The sequence below is a fragment of the Sapajus apella genome, unplaced genomic scaffold, assembly GCF_009761245.1.
Source record: "Sapajus apella isolate SASKATOON/1434 unplaced genomic scaffold, GSC_monkey_1.0 scaffold62, whole genome shotgun sequence".
Lineage (NCBI taxonomy): Eukaryota > Metazoa > Chordata > Mammalia > Primates > Cebidae > Sapajus > Sapajus apella.
The window spans coordinates 12,936,366-12,958,758 of NW_022437002.1; the positions used below are offsets into that span (position 1 = coordinate 12,936,366).

Sequence of the window (22,393 nt, forward strand, 5' to 3'; positions counted from 1 at the left end):
GTGTGTGTGTGTGTGTGTGTGTGTGTGTGTGTGTGTGTGTGTGTGATGTTGCCAGTGGGCCCATCTTTCTGGTGTGTGTATGTGCATGTGTGTGTGCATATGTGTGTATGTGTGTGTGTGTGTGTGTGTGTGTGTGTATGTATCTATGTGTATGTGTGTCTCTGTATCTCTCCTCACAGACTCTGAGCTTCTGGAGGGCAAGGGCCACCTCATTCAACTTATGTTTCTGGTGCCTGGTGTCTAGGGTGTTGCAGGCTGTCACATAGATTTTAGTGTTTTTGTTACTGTACCTATGGTGCAGGAAATCCAAAATTGGAACTTGTAATGTATCTTAAGTGTGGTGCTTAGTATGGAAATTCTAGTGGTGTTACATTCAGCTTGTAGCTTTGTCCAGGTTTTAGATATTTCTGTCCTAACAAGTGAAGGAAATTCAATTCTGTAGCAGAATAGGTTGTCATTAAAATTGTTCAGTTTTTTTGTTGTCGTTTTAATTGAGACGGAATCTTGCTCTCACCCGGGCTGGAGTGCAGTGATGTGATCTTGGCTCACTGCGACCCCCATCTCCCAGGTTCAAGTGGTTCTCCTGCCTCAGCTTTCCGTGTAGCTTGGATTACAGGCATGCACCACCATGCCCAGCTAATTTTGTATTTTTAGTAGAGATGGGGTTTCGCTGTGTTGGTCAGCCTGGCCTCAAACTCCTGATCTTAGGTGATCCACTCACCTTAGCCTCCCAAAGTGCTGAGTTTACAGGCATGAGCCACCGTGCCTGGCCTTAAAATTATTGGCTATTAAAATATAACAAGTATTTCCATATTGAAGTTTTCAGATTTTTTTGCTTTTTTTTTTCAAGATGGAGTTTTCGTTCTTTCACCCAGGCTGGAGTGAAGTGGAGCGATCTCAGCTCACTGGAACCTCCATCCCCTGGGTTCAAGTGATTCTCCTGCCTCAACCTCCCACGTAGCTGGGATTATAGGTGCCTGCCACCACACCCAGCTAATTTTTCTATTTTTAGTGGAGATGGGGTTTCACCATGTTGGCCAAGTTGGTCTCGAACTCCTGACCTCAGGTGATCCACCTGGCTAGGCTTCCTGAAGTACTAGGATTACAGGTGTGAGCCACCGCACCCAGCCTTCCTTTTTTATTTATTTATTTTTTTCTTTTAAGAGACAAAGTCTTGCTCTGTTGCCCTAGCTAGAGTACAGTGGTGCTGTCATAGCTTACTGCAGTCTGAGCTTAAGCAACCCTCCTGACTCAGCCTCCTGAGTAGCTAGGACCATAGGTGGAAGGCACCATGCCCAGCTATTTTATCTTTTGTAGAGATGAGGTCTTGCTATGTTGCCCAGGCTGGTCTTGAACTCTTTGGGCTCAGGCAGTTTTGCTTCAGCCTCCCAAAATGCTGGGATTACAGGCAAGAGCTGGCATGCCCAGCCTTGCTTATTTTTTTAATCGGAATGTTTATCTTACTGAATAGACTTGATATAGCCTGAAACAAGTCTTTTATCATATATGTGATTTGCACATATTCTCTCCCAGTGTGTGCCTTGTCTTTTATTTTCTTTATTTTTTTTTGAGATGGAGTCTTGCTTTGTTATTTAGACTGGAGTGCAGTGGTATGGGTCTCAGCTCCCTGCAACCTCTGCCTCTTGGGTTCAAGTGATTCTACTGCCTCAGCCTCCTGAGTAGCTGGGACTACAGGTGCCTGCCACCACGCCCGGCTAATTTTTCTATTTTTAGTAGAGATAGGGTCTCCAGGCTGGCTGTGAACTCCTGACCTCAGGTGATCCACCCATCTCGGCCTCCCAAAGTGCTGGGATTACAGGTGTGAGCAACCATATGTGGCCTTCATTTTCTTAATAATGTCTTTTGAAGCACAGACACTTGTAAATTTCGATGAAATCCTATTTATTTTTTCTTTTATGGATTGTGCTTTCACTGTTGTATTTGAGAACTCCTTGCTTAACCAAGGTCATGAAGATTTTCTTGTAAATGTTTAGTTTTAGGTCTTCCATGATCCATTCTAGGTTAATTTTTCTGTGTAGTGTGAGGTAAGAGTTGAAATTTTTGCATGTGGATGTGGCTATCCACTTGTCTCACTCAGCCCCATTGTTGAAAAGATTATCCGTGGATACTGTTCTATAATTTATAAAAATAAAGATACTTTATAGATTTACTAATCTTCATAAGTTGTTTAGATTTATTTGTAGCTATTCATAATTTTGTTACTGTGAATTTATTAAAATTACATTTTCTGATTAGATATGGTCCATGTATAGGCACCCTGCTGAATTCTGTTCATCTATAGCCTAGCAACCTTCCTAAAATTCTGTAGTACTGATTGTTTCCCTGTAAATTCTTTTGGTTTTTTATGGGTAAGCAGTGATACTGTATGCATTGTGGCAACTGTTGCTTGTTTTCTAGTTCATTTTTTTTTTTCTTATCTAGTGGTAAAGGCTAATATCTTAAGTACATCATTGAATAGAAGTACTGAAAGTAGCCATTCTGGCCTTGTTCTGGACTTTAAATAGTATGCATTAATATTGATCCATATGATGTTTACTGTGTGTTTTTATATTACCACATTTTCTCTAATCTTAATTTACCAATAATTTTTATTATGAATTTGGTTTTGAATTTTTATCAAGTCTGCATCTATTGAGGTAATTTTTTCCCTCCTTAATCTATTTTCTATTTATGTGGTGAATTCCAGTGTTAAATTTTCTAATGCAATAGTTCTCAAACTTGACTGCACACTGGAATCACCTGGGGAGCTTTAAAAATGCTGATGCCTGCCTCCTACCCCCAGAGATTCCAATTCAAGTGGTCTAGGGTGCAGCATGGGCTTTGGACCTTTTATAAGCTCTGAGTGATTTCAATATGCAGCTGAGTTTCAGAACCACTCTTCTTAGTTAAGCCATTCATGGGTTTGTGGACATAATTTTTCAAAACCATGTTTGTGGTTTGGATCATTATTTTTTTGTTTGTTTTTGTTTTTTGAGACAGGCTCTGGCTCTGTCACCCAGGTTGGAGTGCAGTGACACAGTCTTGGCTCACTGCAACCTCTACCTCCCAGGCTCAAGTGATCCTCCTGCCTTAGCCTCCTGAGTAGCTGGGACCATGGGCACGTATGCTACCACACCCAGTTAATTTTTTTGGTGTTTTTTTTTTTGTTTTTTGTTTTTGTTTTTTGAGACAGTCTCACTCTGTCACCCAGGCTGGAGTGCAGTAGCACAGTCTTAGTACACTACAGCTTCGTTCCTCCCAAGCTCAAATGATTCTTCCACCTCAGCCACCCCTCAAGTAGCTGAGACTACAGGCACATGCCTCCATGCCTGGCTAAATTTTGTATTTTATTATAGAGACAGTGTTTCACTATGTTGCCCAGGCTGATCTCGAACTTCTGAGCTTGAACAATCCTCCTGCCTTGGCCTCCCAAAGTGCAGGATACAAGCATAAGCCACCTTGCCCAGCCATGAATTTGTTTTAAAGGACTTTTGCATCCATGTTCTTAATAGATTGGCTACCATTTTTCTGTTCTATTCTTGAGTCTGTTTTAGTAATTTATCTTTTTCTAGAAAATTGTCCTTTTTTGTTGAGATTCACTTGGGGTGGCTGGCAAAATATTAAAGAAATATTAGGAAAAGTTATAGATTACTGTAGTCTCAAGCCTTTTGGAAGGCCGAAAGGTTTTACTGGGACAGGTTGAAGGCAGCCAGTCCATTAAGTTAGGGGAAGATAGGGCCAATACAATAAGAGGATTTCCCAGTTTACCTCTGTTTACCCCACATCCCTTTGTCTCTGCTCCGTTTACTCATGTAAACTTTGTGCTGGATGGTCCTCTCGGGGAAATCAAAGGGGAATTACCTGTTAATAGTGTTTACTCTGGGTCTGGAACCTAACGCTTTTATCATTCATATAACCACCCTTTTAACCATGTTAATTACCCACAAGTGTGTTAACTTAAAACCTCTGTTATGACATTTTTTACTAAATAACAACGGAGAAGGAGTCTTGGTCAGTTGGTTGCATTTCGACTTCTAAAAGCAGCCAATGACCATCTCTAGCCCGCTTAAATCACTGTAATGTAAGAGTACATTTATTCATCAGTCATCGAGTCACGGTCTGCAGGCCAAACCTCCACAGGTGGTGGTCAGCATCTCACTTTTTGCTGTTTTCAAATACATAATATTTTCACAAGGACCCATAGCTAGTAGGAGGCTGTAAGCCTGGTAAGTTTTTGCTTTTATTTAATAACTTGCTTTTTTCTAAACAGGTGATCTGTGTCCACGATGTGTCATCCATCTACCGAGTCCCCTTGTTGTTAGAGGAGCAAGGTGTTGTAGATTATTTTCTTCGAAGACTTGACCTTCCTATTGAGAGGCAGCCAAGAAAAATGCTGATGAAATGGAAAGAGATGGCTGACAGGTTTGCCTGCAATGAGGAGTTGGGAGTGCTAGCCTTCTTTCTCGCTTTTGTAGGCTGGGGAAGCTGACACTAGCCCTAGCACTTTGCACTTCTGCCATCCATCCATTCATTAGAAGGGCATTTGTAGTAAGAGAGGTTCAGAAAGGATCTTAGCTATTACATAGCTATGGCACAGACAAGGAGGTTCTGATGGGGCCAGGCCAGGTGCTGGGCCTCTAGAGACACTGAGTTTGGGTTGTGTCTTAACATGCTTGTCTCTTACCAACTAGATCAGTGCAGATAGGCGTCCTGGTGGCAGCGGGTGAGTGTACATACCCAAAGTCCACACAAATGGCTGACAATGGCTAGAGCACTCCTAGGCACCACCTCAGAGATCTGAGGTATGTTTGGGAATGTGTGTCTCACCCCACACCAGAAAGGGATCACATTAGAAAGAGGACGTGTTGCTGCTCACTCCACTACATCCTTTTAAGGCTAAGTGATGCTGTCACATCCCTTCAGAGATCTTCACTTCATGTCTTAGAGCAATGGGCAGGCCTTACTGTAGTTGCAAGATCAATATGATGACTTAGAAGCATTTGGAGAGGGCATACTCATTCCATTGCTCTGTGATAATTGTTTTTCATTTCGACATTTTTCCTCCAGTCTTTGCTTACATGTAGCTACCAGGATGGCATAGTTTTATCACCTTTTTTCATAAAACATTATAAGCATTTCGCTCTGTTATTATATTTTACAATGAAAACTTTTAATGAGTATGGACTTTTCTATTTTGTGAATGTCTTATAATTTATTCGACACTGGCCTTCATAACATTAATTCTCGTGAATTGTCTGTTAATGTCTGTTAATATTTTTGCCCTTTGGTATGAAAAAAATTTTCTGTAGGCAAATTTGTCTGAGATTTTGAAACTGTCTCTTTGTAAGTTTCAAAACAAAAACAAAAAACTTACTTTCTTTACAAGGCCTGCCATTTTGATCTGAAAATTGCTTCCTCTTTACTAGTCCGTACACAGAACTCAGATAATAGCTATTCCTGTTACGGTCTTCCCAGATATGTTTTTGTTTTTTTTGGAGAGTGCGGTTTGAGGCAGAGTCTCAAACTGTTGCCTAGGCTGTAGTGCAGTGGTGCAGTCAGCTCACTGTAACCTCCAAATCCTGGGCTCAAGATCCTCCCATCTCAGCTTCCCAAAGTGCTGGGATTATGGGCATGAGCCACCGCTCCTGGCCAGACATTTTTTTTTTCTCTTGAAATAGCTATTTTGGTCTCATGATAGTGTGTACCTTCTGAGTAACTGGGTGTTTTTTGACGTTTGTTTGATAGATACGATCGCTTGCTGGAGACCTGCTCTATTGCCCTTGTGGGCAAATACACGAAGTTCTCAGACTCCTACGCCTCCGTCATTAAGGCTCTGGAGCATTCTGCACTGGCCATCAACCACAAATTGGAAATCAAGGTAAGGAGGGTGGCACAGGTACAGCGGACCCATGAGCAGAGAAGCAGTCTATATTCTCCTAGGTGCTGTGTTATATCTGCTTTCTGGTTTTGGAGCTCAGAATTACTTTTTAAGGAATTACTTTTTAGGGATTAAAAAGATGTGTGGTTGTTTCTGGTTTTGAGAAGACAGTAGAGCATTTTCAGGAATTAATGAAGAGGAGAGATGACTAGAGTAGAGGGTGAGAGAGACTGAGTGCTTGGCTGTGACTGTCAGATAATCAAATATAATGTGCTATTTCGGAAATGGGGGCTGCTGGTGGGCCATGGGCATGCTGCACAGTTGACAGCTGGAGGCTCTTGGAGACTTTGTTGGCACTTGGGCTGCCTTTCCTAACCGATGCTTCTCACTTATTGCAGAATGGGAATGACAGTATTCACCTCATAGAGCTGTGAGGTTTCTCTGGGATGTGTGGGGCATTCAGTAAGTGGTAGTTACTATGTTCTGGTCTGTCCCATGGTGGGCAGCAGCTGAACCAATGGATTGGTGGGGCGTGGCCCTGCTTGTCTATGGGTGGCAGTAGAGTCTCATGATTAAGAGCATGGATGCCTGAGCCAGGTGACCTGGGCTCAGATTCTGGCTCTGTCATTTATAAGCGGTCAGACCTAGACAATTTACTTAACCCGCTTTGTGCCTCAGTTTCCACATCTTTAAAAAGGGATGGTGATAGTGCCTTCCTCCTAGGGTTGTTGTAAGAAGTTCATGAATACAAAGTGCTGAGAACTATGCCTGGCATGTGGTAAGTGCTATGTCAGCTGCCCTTGAAAACCCTCCCTTCTGCCTGTCCCCTTTATTCCTTTTCTTCCCAGCCCATCGGCTAGAGCTTTTCAGGAGGAGATGAAGGCCAGAGGTGAAGTTGGGGCTCAGTGCTGAGGTTATTAACCTAGCCCCATGTAGCTGTCGCCACACTGGGGTTTGCTTTCTACTTCCCAGGTGTTTCTCAGCATGAGAATTTAGTTTGCTTTGTGCTGCTGGACAGGTTCCTGCAGAATGGCCTGTTGTATGTGTTTTAAGAATTTAAATCGCATGACACAGCTCAGACTTATCATTTGCTAGTTCTTTCCGTCATTCATGTATTTTATCCACTTGGAGTTAGTCTGTGGCTGCCATGTGTTTGTTAGGTGGCAAAGGCTAAGAGATGGATGAAAAGGCCAGTCTCTGCATTTAAGAAATATTGAGTCTTTTAGGTAGGAAGGGGGCACATACAGGAGAGGGTGAACCTGTCGTGGTAGACACATGAGGAAGACAAACTTCCCCATGGAGGAACCCCAGGGTGGGTTGGGTAGGATGGAGAAGGCTTGGGAGGGGCATTCCTGTTAGAATAGGTAGAGCACGTCCAAGGGCTTGGAGATGTGGAGCAGTTGGGAACTCTGTGGATGGAAATTGTGAATTGGAGGCTGTCTGGAGACAGGCTGGTAAGGGCCTGCTCACAATTCCATGAACTGGGCCAAATCTGGGTCTTACCCTGAGGTCCAGGGAAGTAACTGCAGGGTTTAGGTAGGAGATTGTAGAAAAATGATGGACACCTTAATTTTAAAAGTAGGCAAAAGATTTGAACAGACACTTCCAAAAGAAGATGCAGGTGACATACATGAAAAGTGCTCAACACCTCTAATTGTCAGGGAAATCAATGCGCATGAAGTCACACTGACATAGTGATGCATACCTGCTGGAGTGTTAGAGAGGATGTGGAGCTCATACCTTGCTGCTGGGGGTGTAAAATGGCACCACCACGTTAGAAAACAGTCTGGTGGTTTCTTATCAAGGTAGATGTGTGATCCAGTAAGTCCACTCCCAGATATTCACTTGAGAGACTTGAAAACATGTCCACAAAAAAAGATTTTTATTCAAATGGACAAATTATTCCTAATAGCTGAAATCTGGAAACAACCCAAATATTTATAACCTGTCAATGGATAAATTTATGTTTATTTATATAGTACAAAACTACTCAGCAATGAAAAGGAACAAACCAGGCTGAACACTGTGGCTCATGCCCATAATCCCAACACTTCGGAAGCCTCTGCTGTGGGAGGATCGCCTGAGGCCAGTAGTTTGAGCCCAGACTGGTGAACATAGCGAGACCCCGTCTCTGCAAAAAAAAAAAAAAAAGCTAAAAAAGAAAAGGAACAAACCACTGATAAATACAGCAACATGGATGAACCTCAAACATACTAAGCAAAAGAGGCCAGACACAAAAGGTTATATACTATTTGGCTCCGTTTATGGGAGGTTCTGTAAGAGGCAAAACAAATCTGTGATGATAGAAATTGGATCTGAGGTTGTTTGGGGTAGGAGGTAGAGGGGAAGACATTCTGGGAAGATGGTAACTTATGTTCTTTTTTTTAAATTAAATTTAATTTTTTTTTCTGAGACGAAGTCTGGCTCTGTCACCCAGGCCACAGTGCAGGGGCACAATCCCGGCTCACTGCCACCTCCACCTTCCAGGTTCAAGCAATTCTCCTGTCTCAGCCTCCCAGGTAGCTGGGACTACAGGTATACACCACCACACCTGGCTAAATTTTTTTTTTTTTTTTAGTAGAGAGAGGGTTTCACCATCTTTGTTAAGACTAGTCTTCAACTCCTGACCTCAAGTGATCCACCCGCCTCCCAAAGTGCTGAGATTATAGGTGTGAGCCACCGTGCCCGGCTCATTAACTTAGGTTCTATATCTTGATCGGGGTGGTGGTCACACCTTCATGTGTATGTTTGACAAAACTCTTCAAAGTATGCACTTAAAATGCTTGTATTATTTTATTGTATGCGTATTATGCTTCAATACAGTAGAAAGAAAAGATAAAAACCCACAAAAACTAGGCGGAAGATGGGCTGGGGAGAGTGTCTTTGAACAGAAAGCCCACTAAAGCCCGCTGCAGAGGCTTAGCTGAGACCAGATCCTGAACAAAGTAGAGCGCAGAGAGAGAGATTTGGTAGTTTAATGATTTTGAAGTAAACTGTTGTGTTTTAAAACCTCATATTTAAAAAAATTTTAAGTTATTAAATATATTAAGATGATTCAAGCCAGAATTAAGAAAGAACATTGATGATATTATTGAAAAATTAAGAAGGCACAGCCTGAAGTCATGAGCCTGCTTCTTTCCTCCCTTGTCTGAATAACATCCAGTATATAGATTCTACGGACTTGGAGCCAAGTACCTCGCGAGAAGAGCCCGTGCGCTACCACGAAGCTTGGCAGAAGCTCTGTAGTGCTCAGTAAGTAGAGTTCACTGCCTTGGGTTTCCAGGGTTTTTTGGTTTTGTTTTAATGAAAAAAGTCATCTGCTTTCCTGTGCCAGTGGTAGGTAATCGACTTGTTAAAATATGTTTTAATTATTGAAAAGACTACATGCTGTCTGATTTAATCCTTAAAAAATGCAGCTTATCAGTATATCATTGGATCTGAAAATCTGTTCTAATTTTGTTGATAATGTTTGCTATATGCTTCTATTGATGAGGCTTATTTAATGATTTTTCGTCCAGAACATTTGATGAGTACACATCAGTAGAGTCTCATAAGTTGTTTTGGCAGCTGTTATTTATAATAGTAAAACATAAGCAAGAATTTCTGGTTCACTAGAACAGTTGAATGTTACTGAGGTATATACCTACTTCTGAGTCCATTGGTAAGTATGGCACACAGAGCTGATGAAGAAAGGCCTCCTTCTTACTCGGGAGCATTTTAAGCCTGTAGGTAAAATACATTGTTTATGTTAATAGATATATATTTAAAATTATGGGCTGGGCACAGTGGCTCATGCCTGTAATCCCAGTACTTTGGGAGGCTGAGGCAGGAGACTTGCTTGAGCCCAAAAGCTCAAGACCAGCCCGGGCAACATAGGGAGATGCTGTTTCTTCAACAGAAGCAACAACAAAACTAGTTGGGCGTGGCGGCACATGCCTGTAGTCCCAGCTTCTTGGGAGGTCAAGGCTGTAGTGAGCTGTGATCACACCAGTGCCCTCCAGCCTGGGTAACAGTGTGAGACCCGGTCTCAAGAAAAAAAAAATTATGAACAACTCTACCAAAGATAGTGAGTGCAGTGGCAATACTGCAATTATGTATACCATCTTTTTCACTTGCAATAAGCATGTTCCTAAGTTACTAAGAAAAGCCCATAGTTTTGTATGCAGTTTCTAAGTTCATAGTGTTTACGTACAATTCATTGTCTCAATAGCACAATGTATGGAGTAATTTCATGGCTTCAGTGTCTTGGTAATGGCTCTTATTGCAAGCTGGACTGGTAGAAAAGGGGAGTTGTCTTGTGGTTTGTTCTTTTGTGCAGTGGAGTGCTGGTTCCAGGAGGATTTGGTGTTCGAGGAACAGAAGGAAAAATCCAAGCAATTTCCTGGGCTCGGAATCAGAAAAAGCCTTTTTTGGGTAAGGAGCTCTGCAGTGCAGTCTTTACTCAGAGTAGGAAAGAGTGGGGAAAGGGGCCACGTGGGAGCCTATAAACAAAGTGGGGGGATTACTGAAAATTGCTCTCTTTGTGGATAGGAACCCAAGTAAAAGCCTTCGTGTTTGTCTTTGGAGATGAATCCAGTCTTTTTAAAATGGAAAGCTTATTTATCCTTATGAGCTACGTGTAGATGTCATGGAATTTTGAGAGAATAAACTGTGAATTAGGAAATCCTGGCCATTTAATGAACCCAGCCATTTGCAGTACATGTAAGGTTGAGTTTTATATCCGCCTCACTTGGCACAACAGCTGACTGTAATTGGGCAAAATGATTTTGGATGCCTCCTGGTACTGTACATTTTAGTAATTTTCAGCTTTGTCAATTGTAAATAAAAACTTAATGGTAGAGGATAAGAAAACTTGAATTTTAAAGTACTGAGGCTAGGCATGGTGGTTCATGCCTGTAAACTGAACACTTGTAGAGGCTGAGGCAGGAGGATTGCTGGATCCCAGAAATTCAAGGCTGTAGTGAGCCAAGATTGCTCCACTGCACTCCAGACTGGGCAACAGCAAGACCCTGTCTTGGGGGGGAAAAAGTAGTGAATAGAATATTGTATACTTCTAAAATCAGATGACTTTGCAAATCTAGAATTTTCATGTACCTTACACACAGTTTTTGAAATCTAATTCAAGTAAAGTGTAACAGCAGAGAGTACTTGTTCGTAGCAGGAAGTTATGAGTTTGCGATTATAATTCTCTGAATAAAGGGCACAAAGGACATTGCAGAGGCTGGTGGGAAAAGTAAGAACTACCTTTTGAATGGAGCGTTGTTTGTTTTTCCCCCGACTGGAAGGCGTTTGCTTGGGAATGCAGTTGGCAGTGGTTGAATTCTCAAGAAACGTGCTGGGATGGGAAGGTAAGTGTGCATTAAGACCATTCAATTCCCGCTTGCGTATTTCTGGAGGATATGAGGCCTGTTGCTGCCTGGATGATCAGGAGCTATGGAGAGGGGAAGGCCTGGGTTCCAAGTACCTCATGCCATGTGGTAAGGGGGCTGCCTTGCTTCCTGAGGAACAGTGCAGCTCCTCCACACAGGAAGGAGGGAGTACAGCCAGACTCCCTCCTTTGCCTTATGCCCCTGCATTTCCTGTTGTTGAGATTCTGTCACTTTGATCACCATGGCCACCATCCTGAAGCTGGTGCCTGGAGAGAAGTCCTTGTTCTAAGTGAGGCTTTGGGCAGTTATGAACCTGGGCTCTGTAGCTACTGAACCTGGGCTCAGATTCCGACTTTATCACTTATAAGTGATTTTTAAGCAAATTACTTAGCGTTTATGGGCCTCTGTTTTTTCTGTAAGATGGGAGTAATGATGGTACATACTTCACATGGTTATAAGAATTATGGGAAATAATATATGTAACAGTCTCTAGCAGTGCCTGGAAAATAGGAAGTGCTCAGATAATATCAGCTCTTTGCCTAGCTGTGTATTACTGTGTGACAGACCTCTCTAAAGCTCCTGGCTCCCAACAGCAGTGACTTCTCATCTCTCAGTATTCTGTGGGTTGGCTCAGTATCTGAGATCGCATGCTCCTGCCTTGCATTCAGCTGTGCACTAACCCAGCAGGGACATCAAGATGGTCTCTCCATGTAGTGGCTCATCATTCATTATTCCAGCCCAAGCTTCCTCACACAGGACGAGCAGCTGGCTTCCAAAATGACAGACCTACTGTGCAGGCACTTATCAGGCCTGCTGATGTCCCATTGGCCAAAGCAAGTCACGTGGCCAAGCCCCGAGTCGGTGGGCATGGGGAACATGTGTGAGGACTGAGCATGCTGTATTGGGGCCACTGATGGAATAATCCACCACAGCCCATTTGGTCGCTTAGCCCACCGACAAATACTAGATTTTCAGAAAGACGTTGTAAATTCTATGGAAAATAAAGTAACCTGAAGAAATGTAAAAACAGTTTGACTTTATAAAGTATAGGTGACTCTTCAGTGGCCAGCATGTGGTTAGGGCTAGTTTCATTCACCTTTCCCTGAGAGGCTGCTTCACAGTGACTTGGGGGTGTGGCTCAGTTTGGTAGGCAGCATGCCCTTGCGTGCTGGCTTCTGAGTCCTGGCAGGTACTGTCTTATCACCCACCACCCAGAGCTGGCTTTCTGGGCCCCCTGGATCCTTCAGAGCCCCAGACCCATGCCTCTCACTCAGGTTCCCATATTGGTAGGTACCTTGGTGATGAGCTTACACTTTAGTTGAGAGTGGACCCTGGTTCAGGCCAGGAGGGGAACAGTGCCCAGCATTCACATAGAACCAGACTCGGTACCGGGAACTTGGTCCTTTGCCGTTTGGTCTTTAGTGGTTTTGCTTTGGTTAGACGGTCAGTTCAATGAAGGATAGAAGGGTTGAGTTGAAATCAGTTAATTTCTGACTGATTGAGCTATTGAACGAAACAGTTGACTAGGGCAGTGTATTAGCTGCTGATGGTGAAAGAAGTATGGAAGAAATAGTACTTATTCATCTTTGAGAGACAGTGTCTGAAACATTAAGACAATGTACAAACTTGGCCGGGCACGGTGGCTCACGCCTGTAATCCCAGCACTTTGGGAGGTTGAGGTGGGTTGATCACTTGAGGCCAGCAGTTCAAGACCAGCCTGGCTAACATGGAGAAACTCTGTCTCTACTAAAAATACAAAAATTAACCAGGTATATTGGTGTGTGCCTGTAATCCCAGCTACTTGGGAGGACAAGACATGAGAATCTTGAATTCCTGAGGTGTAGGTTACAGTGAGATGAAATTATGCCACTGCACTCCAGCCTGGGTGACAGAGTGAAACTGTCTCAAAAAAAAAAAAAAAAAAAAATACATATATATATGTGAATGAACTGTCATAGGTTGGGCACTATGGCTCACACCTGTAATCCCAGCACTTTGGGAGGCTGAGGTGGGTGGATTACCTGAGGTTGGGAGTTTAAGACCAGCCTGACCAATATGGAGAAACCTGTCTCTACTAAAAATACAAAATAGTTGGGCGTGGTGGCACATACCTGTAATCCCAGCTATTCAGGAGGCTGCGGCAGGAGAATCGCTTGCACCTGGGAGGCGGAGGTTGCGGTGAGCCAAGATCATGCCATTGCACTCCAGCCTGGGCAACAAGAATGAAACGCCATCTCAAAAAAAAAAAAAAAAAAAAGCTGTTATAAAGATGTAGTATTTAATTAAAAATTACTAGGTTATGCCATTAGTTTTGATTTCCCCATTTTGTACTGATTGACTTTCTAGAGAGTTATAGACTTCATGGAAAACAAATTCACCTGTGTGTGTGTTGAGTATTTTATGTCTTAAAAATGCTATATTTATTGCCTGGTGGCTTGTACCTGTAATTCCAGTACTTTGGGAGGCCAGGCAGGAGGATTCATTGAGCCCAAGTATTTGAGACTAGCCTAGGCAATATAGCCTCTGCCTCTACAAAAACAAAAATATTAGCTATGCGTGGTAGTTTGACCTACTTGGGAGGCTAAGGCTAGAGGATTGCTTGAAGCCAGGAGTTCAAGGCTGCCGTGAGCTATGATCGCACCACTGCACTCCAGCCTGGACAACAGAGTGAGATATTGTCTGGGGGTGAGGTCAGGGGGATGCTGTCTTTACTTTTTGTTCTAATCACTGATTTTTAAACTAAGGGGGCAAATAGCGTTTAGAGCTTAGCAGTGAAACTATTAAACAATCACTTTTGTTTGTAACTATTTTTGTAATAAGTATTTTGGTATTTCAGATGCCAATTCTACAGAGTTTGACCCTAAGACCAGTCATCCCGTGGTGAGTCCAGTGTTTGAACCTCCACAGGGCTTAGAAGGGTGTGGAAAGGTGTTTGTGAACATGATTGATGTTTAGAGACAGAAAGTGAGACCACTTGAGTCCATCCCAAAGAACCCTGAGGTCTTGGGCACTCAGACCTACCAGATAGGAAAACCTTTCCTTTTTCATTATGTAATTCCTTCCTAATCTTTCCAATTGACCACAGAAAGTTTTTAAGACAGGTACCAGCCCATACAACCAGAGGGGATTCCTGATTAAAATTATTCTCCATCCCTGCTCCTCTCAACTCCTAGAACATGGCATAGATACTAATAAGAGACCCTGGCATATGTACTTACTCTGTGCCAGCCACTGTTCTCGCCACTTTCATGTGTATATTATATGTTAATTCATGGGATCCCCAGCCATAGTCCTGGGAGATCTGCTGGGATGGAGCACTGGTTGGCTTAACTGCATCCAAAGCTCTTCCAGGCTGGTGTATCTCATGTTAGCTCTCATGCCAAGGGCGTGTGGCATTCTCAGCCCTCACTGTTAGGCACATGGAGGAGAGACGATGCCTTTATTTACCTTGGAATTCCCAGCCCAGGAGGGAAAGGCACTTACTTACCTTTTTCAGCATTCAATAAATGTGGTGCCTACTATGTGCTGGGGCTGCCCTTGTCACCATGGACACTGTGCTAAATGAGATGGACAACATTCTTGATCTCACAGCACTTAGCATCAGTATGTGTTTGTTGACCTGAAATTGAACTTTGCTGATACTAAGGCCTCAGGAGTGGACCAGCAAATGTTTTGAAGCATGGGGCTTTGGGGTGGGGAGGAGCAGGGCACAGAGGAGAGCCTGGAGGTCAGAAGGTACCTGGGAACACTGGGCTGAGAGGTGGACTGGGCCATCAGTGTATGGCCCACCCGGTCCGCAGATGCTTGCTCAGCTGTGGGGTGCTAGGCCTGCATCCCTTGCCTTGGAGCTGTCATCAGGCTAGCTGGGGCAACAGACATGTTATGACACATCCAGTCCATGTCTGTGGTGCTGTATCAGTCTTTCTGAGGATGCGATGCTTACTGTCCACAGTGCTGGGGTGGGACTAGCCTGGGGAGGGGCTGCTGTGGTCCTGCATGCAGATTAGGAGGACAGGCTGAAGGACGGATCCTCCACCCAACCGAGGTTAGATGCCAACTGGGAGGCATTTTCTCCTGTGACAAAATGTCTCATAAGGAGGGCTTGGAGAATGAGACCCTACTCACAAGCCTTTTCCATCCAGCCCAACCAAGGAGGTTTCTCTCCCAACAGAAGCAGAGTTCTGTAGTTGGTGTCTGTTTTCTGAACATCTCCAGGTCGTAGACATGCCAGAACACAACCCAGGGCAGATGGGCGGAACCATGAGGCTGGGCAAGAGGAGAACCCTGTTCCAGACCAAGAACTCAGTCATGAGTAAGAGCTGCCTCACGCTGGCCCAGCCTTTGGCTCTGTGCGCCCAGGACACGTGTCTTAGGGTGGTGCCATGGCTTCGAGGAACCAGGCTGGCTTTTTTTTTTGGTTTCGTTCTTGCTTTTGAAGTTCTTTCTTTCCTCTCTTATTGATGCCGTTTTAGGATGCACGGTAATAGCCAGAGAAACAATGTAGGTCTTAGAAAGGCCACTGGCAGTGCAGTCAGACTCCTAGGCATGTGCGCCTCAGCAGAATGAAGCAGTGAGGTTACATTTATCCTTATGGGTTACTTTCTTATTAAGACCAACCATATAAATTACTGATGTTTGGCAATTTTTGTCACACACAAATGGCAATTTCATATGATTCAGCCTAAACAGATTCTGTTCTTAAAAAGTACTAATAGGTGCTGAAGGGGGTAATTTTGGGAGGAAAATGTTTAAGAAAAGGACTGTTACACAGATTTCCTTCTTGTCTACTGGGAAAATTCCCCCTTTACCATATTAGCAGAAGCGCCCTGTGTCTCTCCCCGTGTTCTGTAGCAGCATAGTTGAAGTCACTTGAGTGTGGGATCTTTCTCTTCTCAACTCTAATGTTCTGTGGATTTGGGGATCTTGAGGCACCCATGAAATGAGTCAGTAAAAAGCAGCCCATTTGCAAATGCCCTGCTTGTTCACATGGAGCCACTGGGGGCTGATGACCTCTGATGACTGCACAGTCATCAGAGGTCATCTCTGTAGTTCTTAAAATGCCTCCTGTCCCCTGCGTTCCCAGAGCCTTGCCGTTTCATACATCCTGATTTGTTTTCCAAGACAGTTTTCTAGCAGCAAAGTGCCCATACTTTGCAATCATGTGTTTGAAGGGGTAGTGAGAGTCTGTTTCTGTTACGGTTTTCTTTAGTGTTGTCAGAAAGAGTCAGAGCCCAAGAATTAGTCTAAACTGTGCTGTTAAGAGGAGGTGACCTAAGCAGATTCATAGAAACAGCCCTCTAAAGACCTGGCTACATAGATGATGAAAAGTAAAGCGGGAAGCAGGATGCCTTTGTAATGCATCATCCTGTGAGATCAGAATTCTCTACATCTAACCCGTTTGTCTTGCCAGGGAAACTGTACGGAGACGCAGACTACTTGGAAGAGAGGCACCGCCACCGATTTGAGGTAAGGATTCCAGCTTGTTCTTGGTACTCTGGAAAGCTAGTGAGCTGAGAGACCAGCAGAATTATTTTCCATGCCTCAACAGGTGAATCCAGTCTTGAAGAAGTGTTTGGAAGAACAAGGCCTGAAGTTCGTTGGCCAAGATGTTGAAGGAGAGAGAATGGAAATTGTGGAGTTGGAAGGTGATTACTCGGGCAGTTGTATTTAATGGAAAACTTAGTAAAGTTTTCTTGGCATATGGGAAACTGTAAACATGTGATCTTGTTGCTCCTGACCTAACAGAATTAGGAAGCAGCACAGAGGTCTGGTGAGGGAAGGAATCTTGATAAACGAGAGGTCTGGACCCGGAAAGTTATTTCTGGTCCATGGCCTTCCTCAGGGAGCCATTTAACTTCTGGCTGCAGTTTCTCCTCCTCCAAAATGCTTGGACTTGGCACTAAAGCTGCTTCAGCCCTCACCTCAACCGCATGACTCAGTCTACAGAAGTCCTAGGAGCCAGGGTCTTGGGTGGGACCCTGGACGGAGGCCTTCAGCCAGGAGGGGACAGCACAAGCAGTGCTGGAGAGAGGGTGTCAGATCATGCATGGTTTGAGATTACCTTTACCTAGATTCAAATGAGAAAGTCATTTTCAGATTATTTTAGGGCCTTTGGAAACATGAAACATGTAACTAGATTTTGTTCTTACACACTTTGTGCATAACCTTCACAATGAGGCTGTTTTCTTTTGAATCTATTTCAGATCATCCCTTTTTTGTTGGGGTTCAGTACCACCCTGAGTTCCTGTCCAGACCTATCAAGCCCTCCCCACCATATTTTGGCCTCCTCCTGGCCTCTGTGGGGCGACTCCCACATTACCTCCAGAAAGGCTGCAGGCTCTCGCCCAGGTAGGCACACTCTTTGCTTTAGTAATCCATTTGTCTTCTCTAGTCCTTTAGATGATCACTGATTGATTACAGCAACACATTAGTCAGTCATAAGAAAAAAAAAGCCACAAGTGCCTGGGGTGAAAGTTCCTGTCCTTTCCCAGAGCTGCTCACGGTGCTTCTCCAGCATATTGGCCAGGTCCCCCTTTCTGCAGCATCTGGTGGTGCTGACTGGATCACACTTGTCATAGGACCCTCTGGCCCATGTTAAGGGGAACTAGTTTTCCCGGGAAGTAAGCCACAACATGGGTAGATTTATGCCCCATTGTGACTTTTATCCAGAACCAGTACTCAGAGTTGGTGGTAGGGTATGTGACTAAAGTATAAATGGAATGTTTATCTTTCGTAGCCAGAAGAAGGAAATCCTTCTGCAGCTTCTTGCTAAATATATTATGTAGCAAACGGTCTGTCTGATTTCTGCTGTGTGCAGACAGGTGTTCCTGTAGGAACCGTGGCTACAAAAACAGGGATGTAAAGTGAGTTTTTGGTGGGAGATGATGAATAAACCATCTGAATTCTACAGGGACACCTATAGTGACAGAAGTGGAAGCAGCTCCCCTGACTCTGAGATTACTGATCTGAAGTTTCCGTCAATAAATCATGACTGATCTTGTAGCGTAAGTGGTATTTTAAAGTTTTAGTTTAAAAAAAAAAAAACAGTGATAACACACTGCAATTGCAAGAATATCATGAAAGTTTACAGCTGAAAATTTTTATTTGCCAGAGAATGAAAGTGGTGGGGTCTTGAATGTAATCCACAGGTGGAGAGAGAAGAAAAAGGAAGCGGTGAGGTCAGTGTGGGTATCACATGGGCAGTCCTTCCTCCAGGTTGCAGTGCACCTCCCAGTCCTGCCCTGGGGACTACAGCTTGGGCAGACACAGTCACTGGGCAGTTGTCTCATTACTGATTACTACATTCTGGTGCCAATCTGACCAGTTCTGGGGGGTCACCCTACTGTTTGATGTAGCTATAAATTTGGAGATCTTGAAGGAAGGGACAGGTATGACAATGGCATTTGTCATTTCTGCAGAGCCTCAGGTTTTCATCAGGAAGTACTTTAAAGCTGACACTGCTTAGAGAACAGTTTCTGTTGATTGCTGCTTATTCTGTAATTCCTTCCACATCAGAACAGTTGTCAAACAGACATCGACTGTTTGTCTTTAGTGACAGGGTTTGAGGTTCATAAAGTGCAGTAACTGTGGGCACTGCCGCGAATCGTAACTATCCTTTAAGATAACTGCATTGGGCTGGGCGCAGTGGCTCACGCCTGTAACCCCAGCACTTTGGGAGGCTGAGGCAGGCGGATCATGAGATCAGGAGATCAAGACCATCCTGGCTAACATGGTAAAACTCCATCTCTACAAAAATAAGCTGCGTGTGGCGGCACACGCCTGTAATCCCAGCTACTCAGGTGGCTGAGCCAGGAGACTCACTTGAACCCAGAATGTGGAGGTTGCAGTGAGCCGAGATTGCGCCACTGCACTCCAGCCTGGGTGATGAGACTCTATCTCAAAAAAAAGAACAGAAAAGTGCGTGGATTGTGTTGGCGGAAGTACGCGTTCTGCTGGTGAGGTATCAAATGAGGGGGTGTCCGTCAGAAATCTGGGGTCTGGAAGGAGAACCAGGGGTGTGGATGTGGTCCCACTGCTCCTGCCCTGAGGTCTGGGCAAGGGGAGCTCCTGAATCCTGCACACCATATATTAATCACCAGTGGGCCTCTGGAGCTGGGCCAGTGCTGGTCTGACCTGCTGATCACAGCTGTTTCCCCTCCTGCTGTGGTTGGTTGGCCCCCTGTCCTGTGATAGCCTAAGTAGTTGGTGGGTAGGCATGAGAAGTTAGTATCAGGAAGAGGGCCTGTGTGTTAGGTAAGCATTTAACACAGATGGACACATTAATCCCTGACTAGAGAGTTTGCTATAGGCTGTTTCACAGTCTAAGGAACTGATATAAAAAGAAATGTTACCAGTGAAGGAGGTAGATATTTGGTTAGTCATGGAATTTCTGACTGCAAGTGGAGAATTGTCTGTTAGTGGCACCGTTAAGAGGCCGGGTGCTGTGGAGAAGGATTGCTTGCATAGGGCGGATGTAGAAGTCGATGTGTGAGGTCTTGAAAATGTCTGATTCCGTAGGAATTATAAATTTAGCTTCTAATTATTCATATTAGGCTCCTTCTATTGTTCTGCCATGAAAAAAAACAGGCTTAGTTTCCCATGGCAGCTGATTAGAAATTCTAACTTTTCTGCTTTAATATACATCATGTAATTCATTTTTTTTTTCTTTTAAACAGGGATGATACTTCAAGAGACCCTTCAAACTTGGGTAGAGTTTACAGCTCTGATGTTACACTTGGCTTTTGACACTTTCTTTAAATTATGTTTTTATTAAGATTATTTTATTATGGGGAAAGGTATTTGGGAAACCTGTCACTTGCATGTCCCATCATGTGTACTGGCTTCTCCGTGCTGTTTGCCTGTTTTGTGACACTCTCCTTGCAGTTCTTGAGATGCAGCAGAACATCGGGATAGGAACCGATGGTGGGTGGGGCTGCAGAGTGCCCCCTTAGTCACCTGTTTCTCAACTACCTCGTGTCATTGCAGATGCTAGTGTATTGCCTGTCGCTTTCCCTTGGATGCCTAGACCATTATAAAGTGTGCCACCTAGACTTACTGAGCATGGAGAGAGGATTTTAGCTAGGATTCGAACACTTGGTGCTGGGAACCTAAGGGTGTTGCTTGCCATTAAGGTATGAAACCAGAGACAAAATCTCTATACTGCCCTGAGCTGGGGGGATTCTCAGTGCCAACTGTGGCTGGTCCTCATCATCTAAAAGAGAGGGTCAGTTTGGTGTCACATGAAACACCAAGATGTGTGTCTCTGAAGTGTGATGTTAAAATCCCCATGCCTCTGGCTGCGCTTGCTATTTCTGGGGCTGGGAAACACTCCTTGCATCAAGGGGTCACTTGAAAAGAACAAAGAATCTTTTGGGGAAGCGTCCTCTAAAACCCTCTCATAGACAGACAGCTTTGACTCGAGGGTACGTTTTTCTTCCGGGATGGTGTTACCGCAGTGGAAAGGGCAGTATGAAGTCATTTTCTTAATGTGAGCTAACGATAGGCACAGCTGTGTGCCACTGTATTCTCGCTGGACTCAATGTGTACTCTTAACTTAAGAAATAAATAATGCAGAACAAGAGACACACTTTGCTTCTCTCTCTCTTTATGTCATTGGCCAGTTGGGAAGCGTCTTGAGCACAGTGCTGGGCGTGCCTGTGTGAAGTCACCTGACTTGTTAGTGTCTGCAGCCTTAAGTCAGCAGACGACCTGAGAGCTTGTTTAAAAACTTAAGAAAGGAGGCTTTCTTTTTCATAGGAACCAGAATTTTTCATGAAGCTTCAAAAAAAGTTCTCAGCATGAAGAGCAAGATGAAAAGGTGCTGGTGTTTAGTATGCTACTGCATGACTGAAAAAGGGGAGGGATAAGCATGTTTAGGAAGGCGGTCCTTTCCTCTGCCAGGCACTGGACGTGGGACCCCATATACACAGCCAGGGAGCAGTGGGCCAGACTCTTCAGCAGTAGAACTGCTTGTTATGGTGCTTTGAATGTGGCTGATTGAGCATAATTCTAACGCCTTCTCCCACCTGATGGTCCCAGCAGATAGCCTTCATTTTAAATTTTATTTAATTTTTTTTTTTTTTTTTGAGTCAGGATCTCACACTGTTGCCCAGGTTGGATTGCAGTAGCACAAACAAGGCTCAGTGCAGTCTCAACCTCCTGGGCTCACAAGATCCTCCTGCCTCAGCCTCCCAAGTAGCTGGGACTACAGGTGTACCCCATCATGCCCACCTAATTAATTTTTTTTATGCAGACAGGGTCTTGCCATGTTGACCAGGCTGGAATTGAACTCCTGGCCTCAAGCGATCCTCCCACCTCGGCCTCTCAAAGTGTGGGGATTACAGGCATGAGCCATTGCACCCGGTCAGTAGTGGTTTTTTTTGTTTTTGTTTTTAAACATTCCCCAGACTGAGGGTCTGACATGCCCATTGGTGACATCATGGCTCCCCACAATGGTTGGATGTGTGGGTGGTGTGAAAAAGCCTCCCAGTAGTCATGTTCCTGCTCTTACCTTTAAGGTCACTGTGGCTGATCATCTGTCAAGTGCTGGCCACATATGTAAGGTTTCTGAAAAAAGATTGCAAATGGTCTCCAGGGCTGGCAGAGCCCAAGCTGTCCTGCCACCCTGGCTATAGCAGATAGGATAGGGCTGAAGCTGGATTTACAGGGCACCCTGTGCCCAGTGTTTATTGACCAGGGCCCAGAGGTGGGGTAGCAAGCTGGCCACATTCCTCCTGTGGCCTTCCCATAAACTTCCCTTAGTCCGGGGGATCTGGGCAGGTTCTTAGCAGTCTGGAGCGGCGGGGCTGTAAGCCTGACTTCACCCTTCCTTCATAGAAATCTGCTGTTTTTCCCCAGAAAACATTTCTGAGAATTGTGATGCCTGGACTAGCATTTAGCATGGTACCTGGATCATGGAAGGTGCTCAGAAAATGTCACTCCTCTACCTTCTTAACACATTTGCAAAGTTTTTGAGCAGCCTTGGTGACCTTGGGGTAGCTCAGTGGGTGAGTAGCAGGAGTTTGCTAACCTGCCATGATGCAGGCACCCACCATCCCATTGGCCCCCATAACCAGCATGGATGGCAGCCGAGGCAAGGGTTGCATGCTGTTTGCTAAGTGGTAAAAAGCAGGTCTCAGAGCAGTTG

General features: G+C 44.4%; 1 protein-coding gene across 2 annotated transcripts in view; it reads left to right on the plus strand.

Annotated features, from left to right (window-relative positions):
- Positions 1-20,829, plus strand: part of CTPS1 (CTP synthase 1) — a 33,900-nt gene extending 13,071 nt beyond the window's left edge. Inside the window, exons 8-19 of one of the 2 annotated variants that reach the window (XM_032247130.1) lie at positions 4,271-4,422; positions 5,746-5,878; positions 9,042-9,130; positions 10,197-10,291; positions 11,164-11,226; positions 14,084-14,127; positions 15,463-15,559; positions 16,658-16,713; positions 16,796-16,892; positions 17,451-17,595; positions 18,158-18,251; positions 19,923-20,829. In XM_032247130.1, the coding sequence (XP_032103021.1) occupies positions 4,271-4,422; positions 5,746-5,878; positions 9,042-9,130; positions 10,197-10,291; positions 11,164-11,226; positions 14,084-14,127; positions 15,463-15,559; positions 16,658-16,713; positions 16,796-16,892; positions 17,451-17,595; positions 18,158-18,242 (1,056 nt within the window). In that variant the 3' untranslated portion in view covers positions 18,243-18,251; positions 19,923-20,829. The remainder of the gene's footprint in view (positions 1-4,270; positions 4,423-5,745; positions 5,879-9,041; positions 9,131-10,196; positions 10,292-11,163; positions 11,227-14,083; positions 14,128-15,462; positions 15,560-16,657; positions 16,714-16,795; positions 16,893-17,450; positions 17,596-18,157; positions 18,252-19,922) is intronic. The other variant, XM_032247131.1, reaches the window with a different exon arrangement.
- Positions 20,830-22,393: the final 1,564 nt, after the last annotated feature.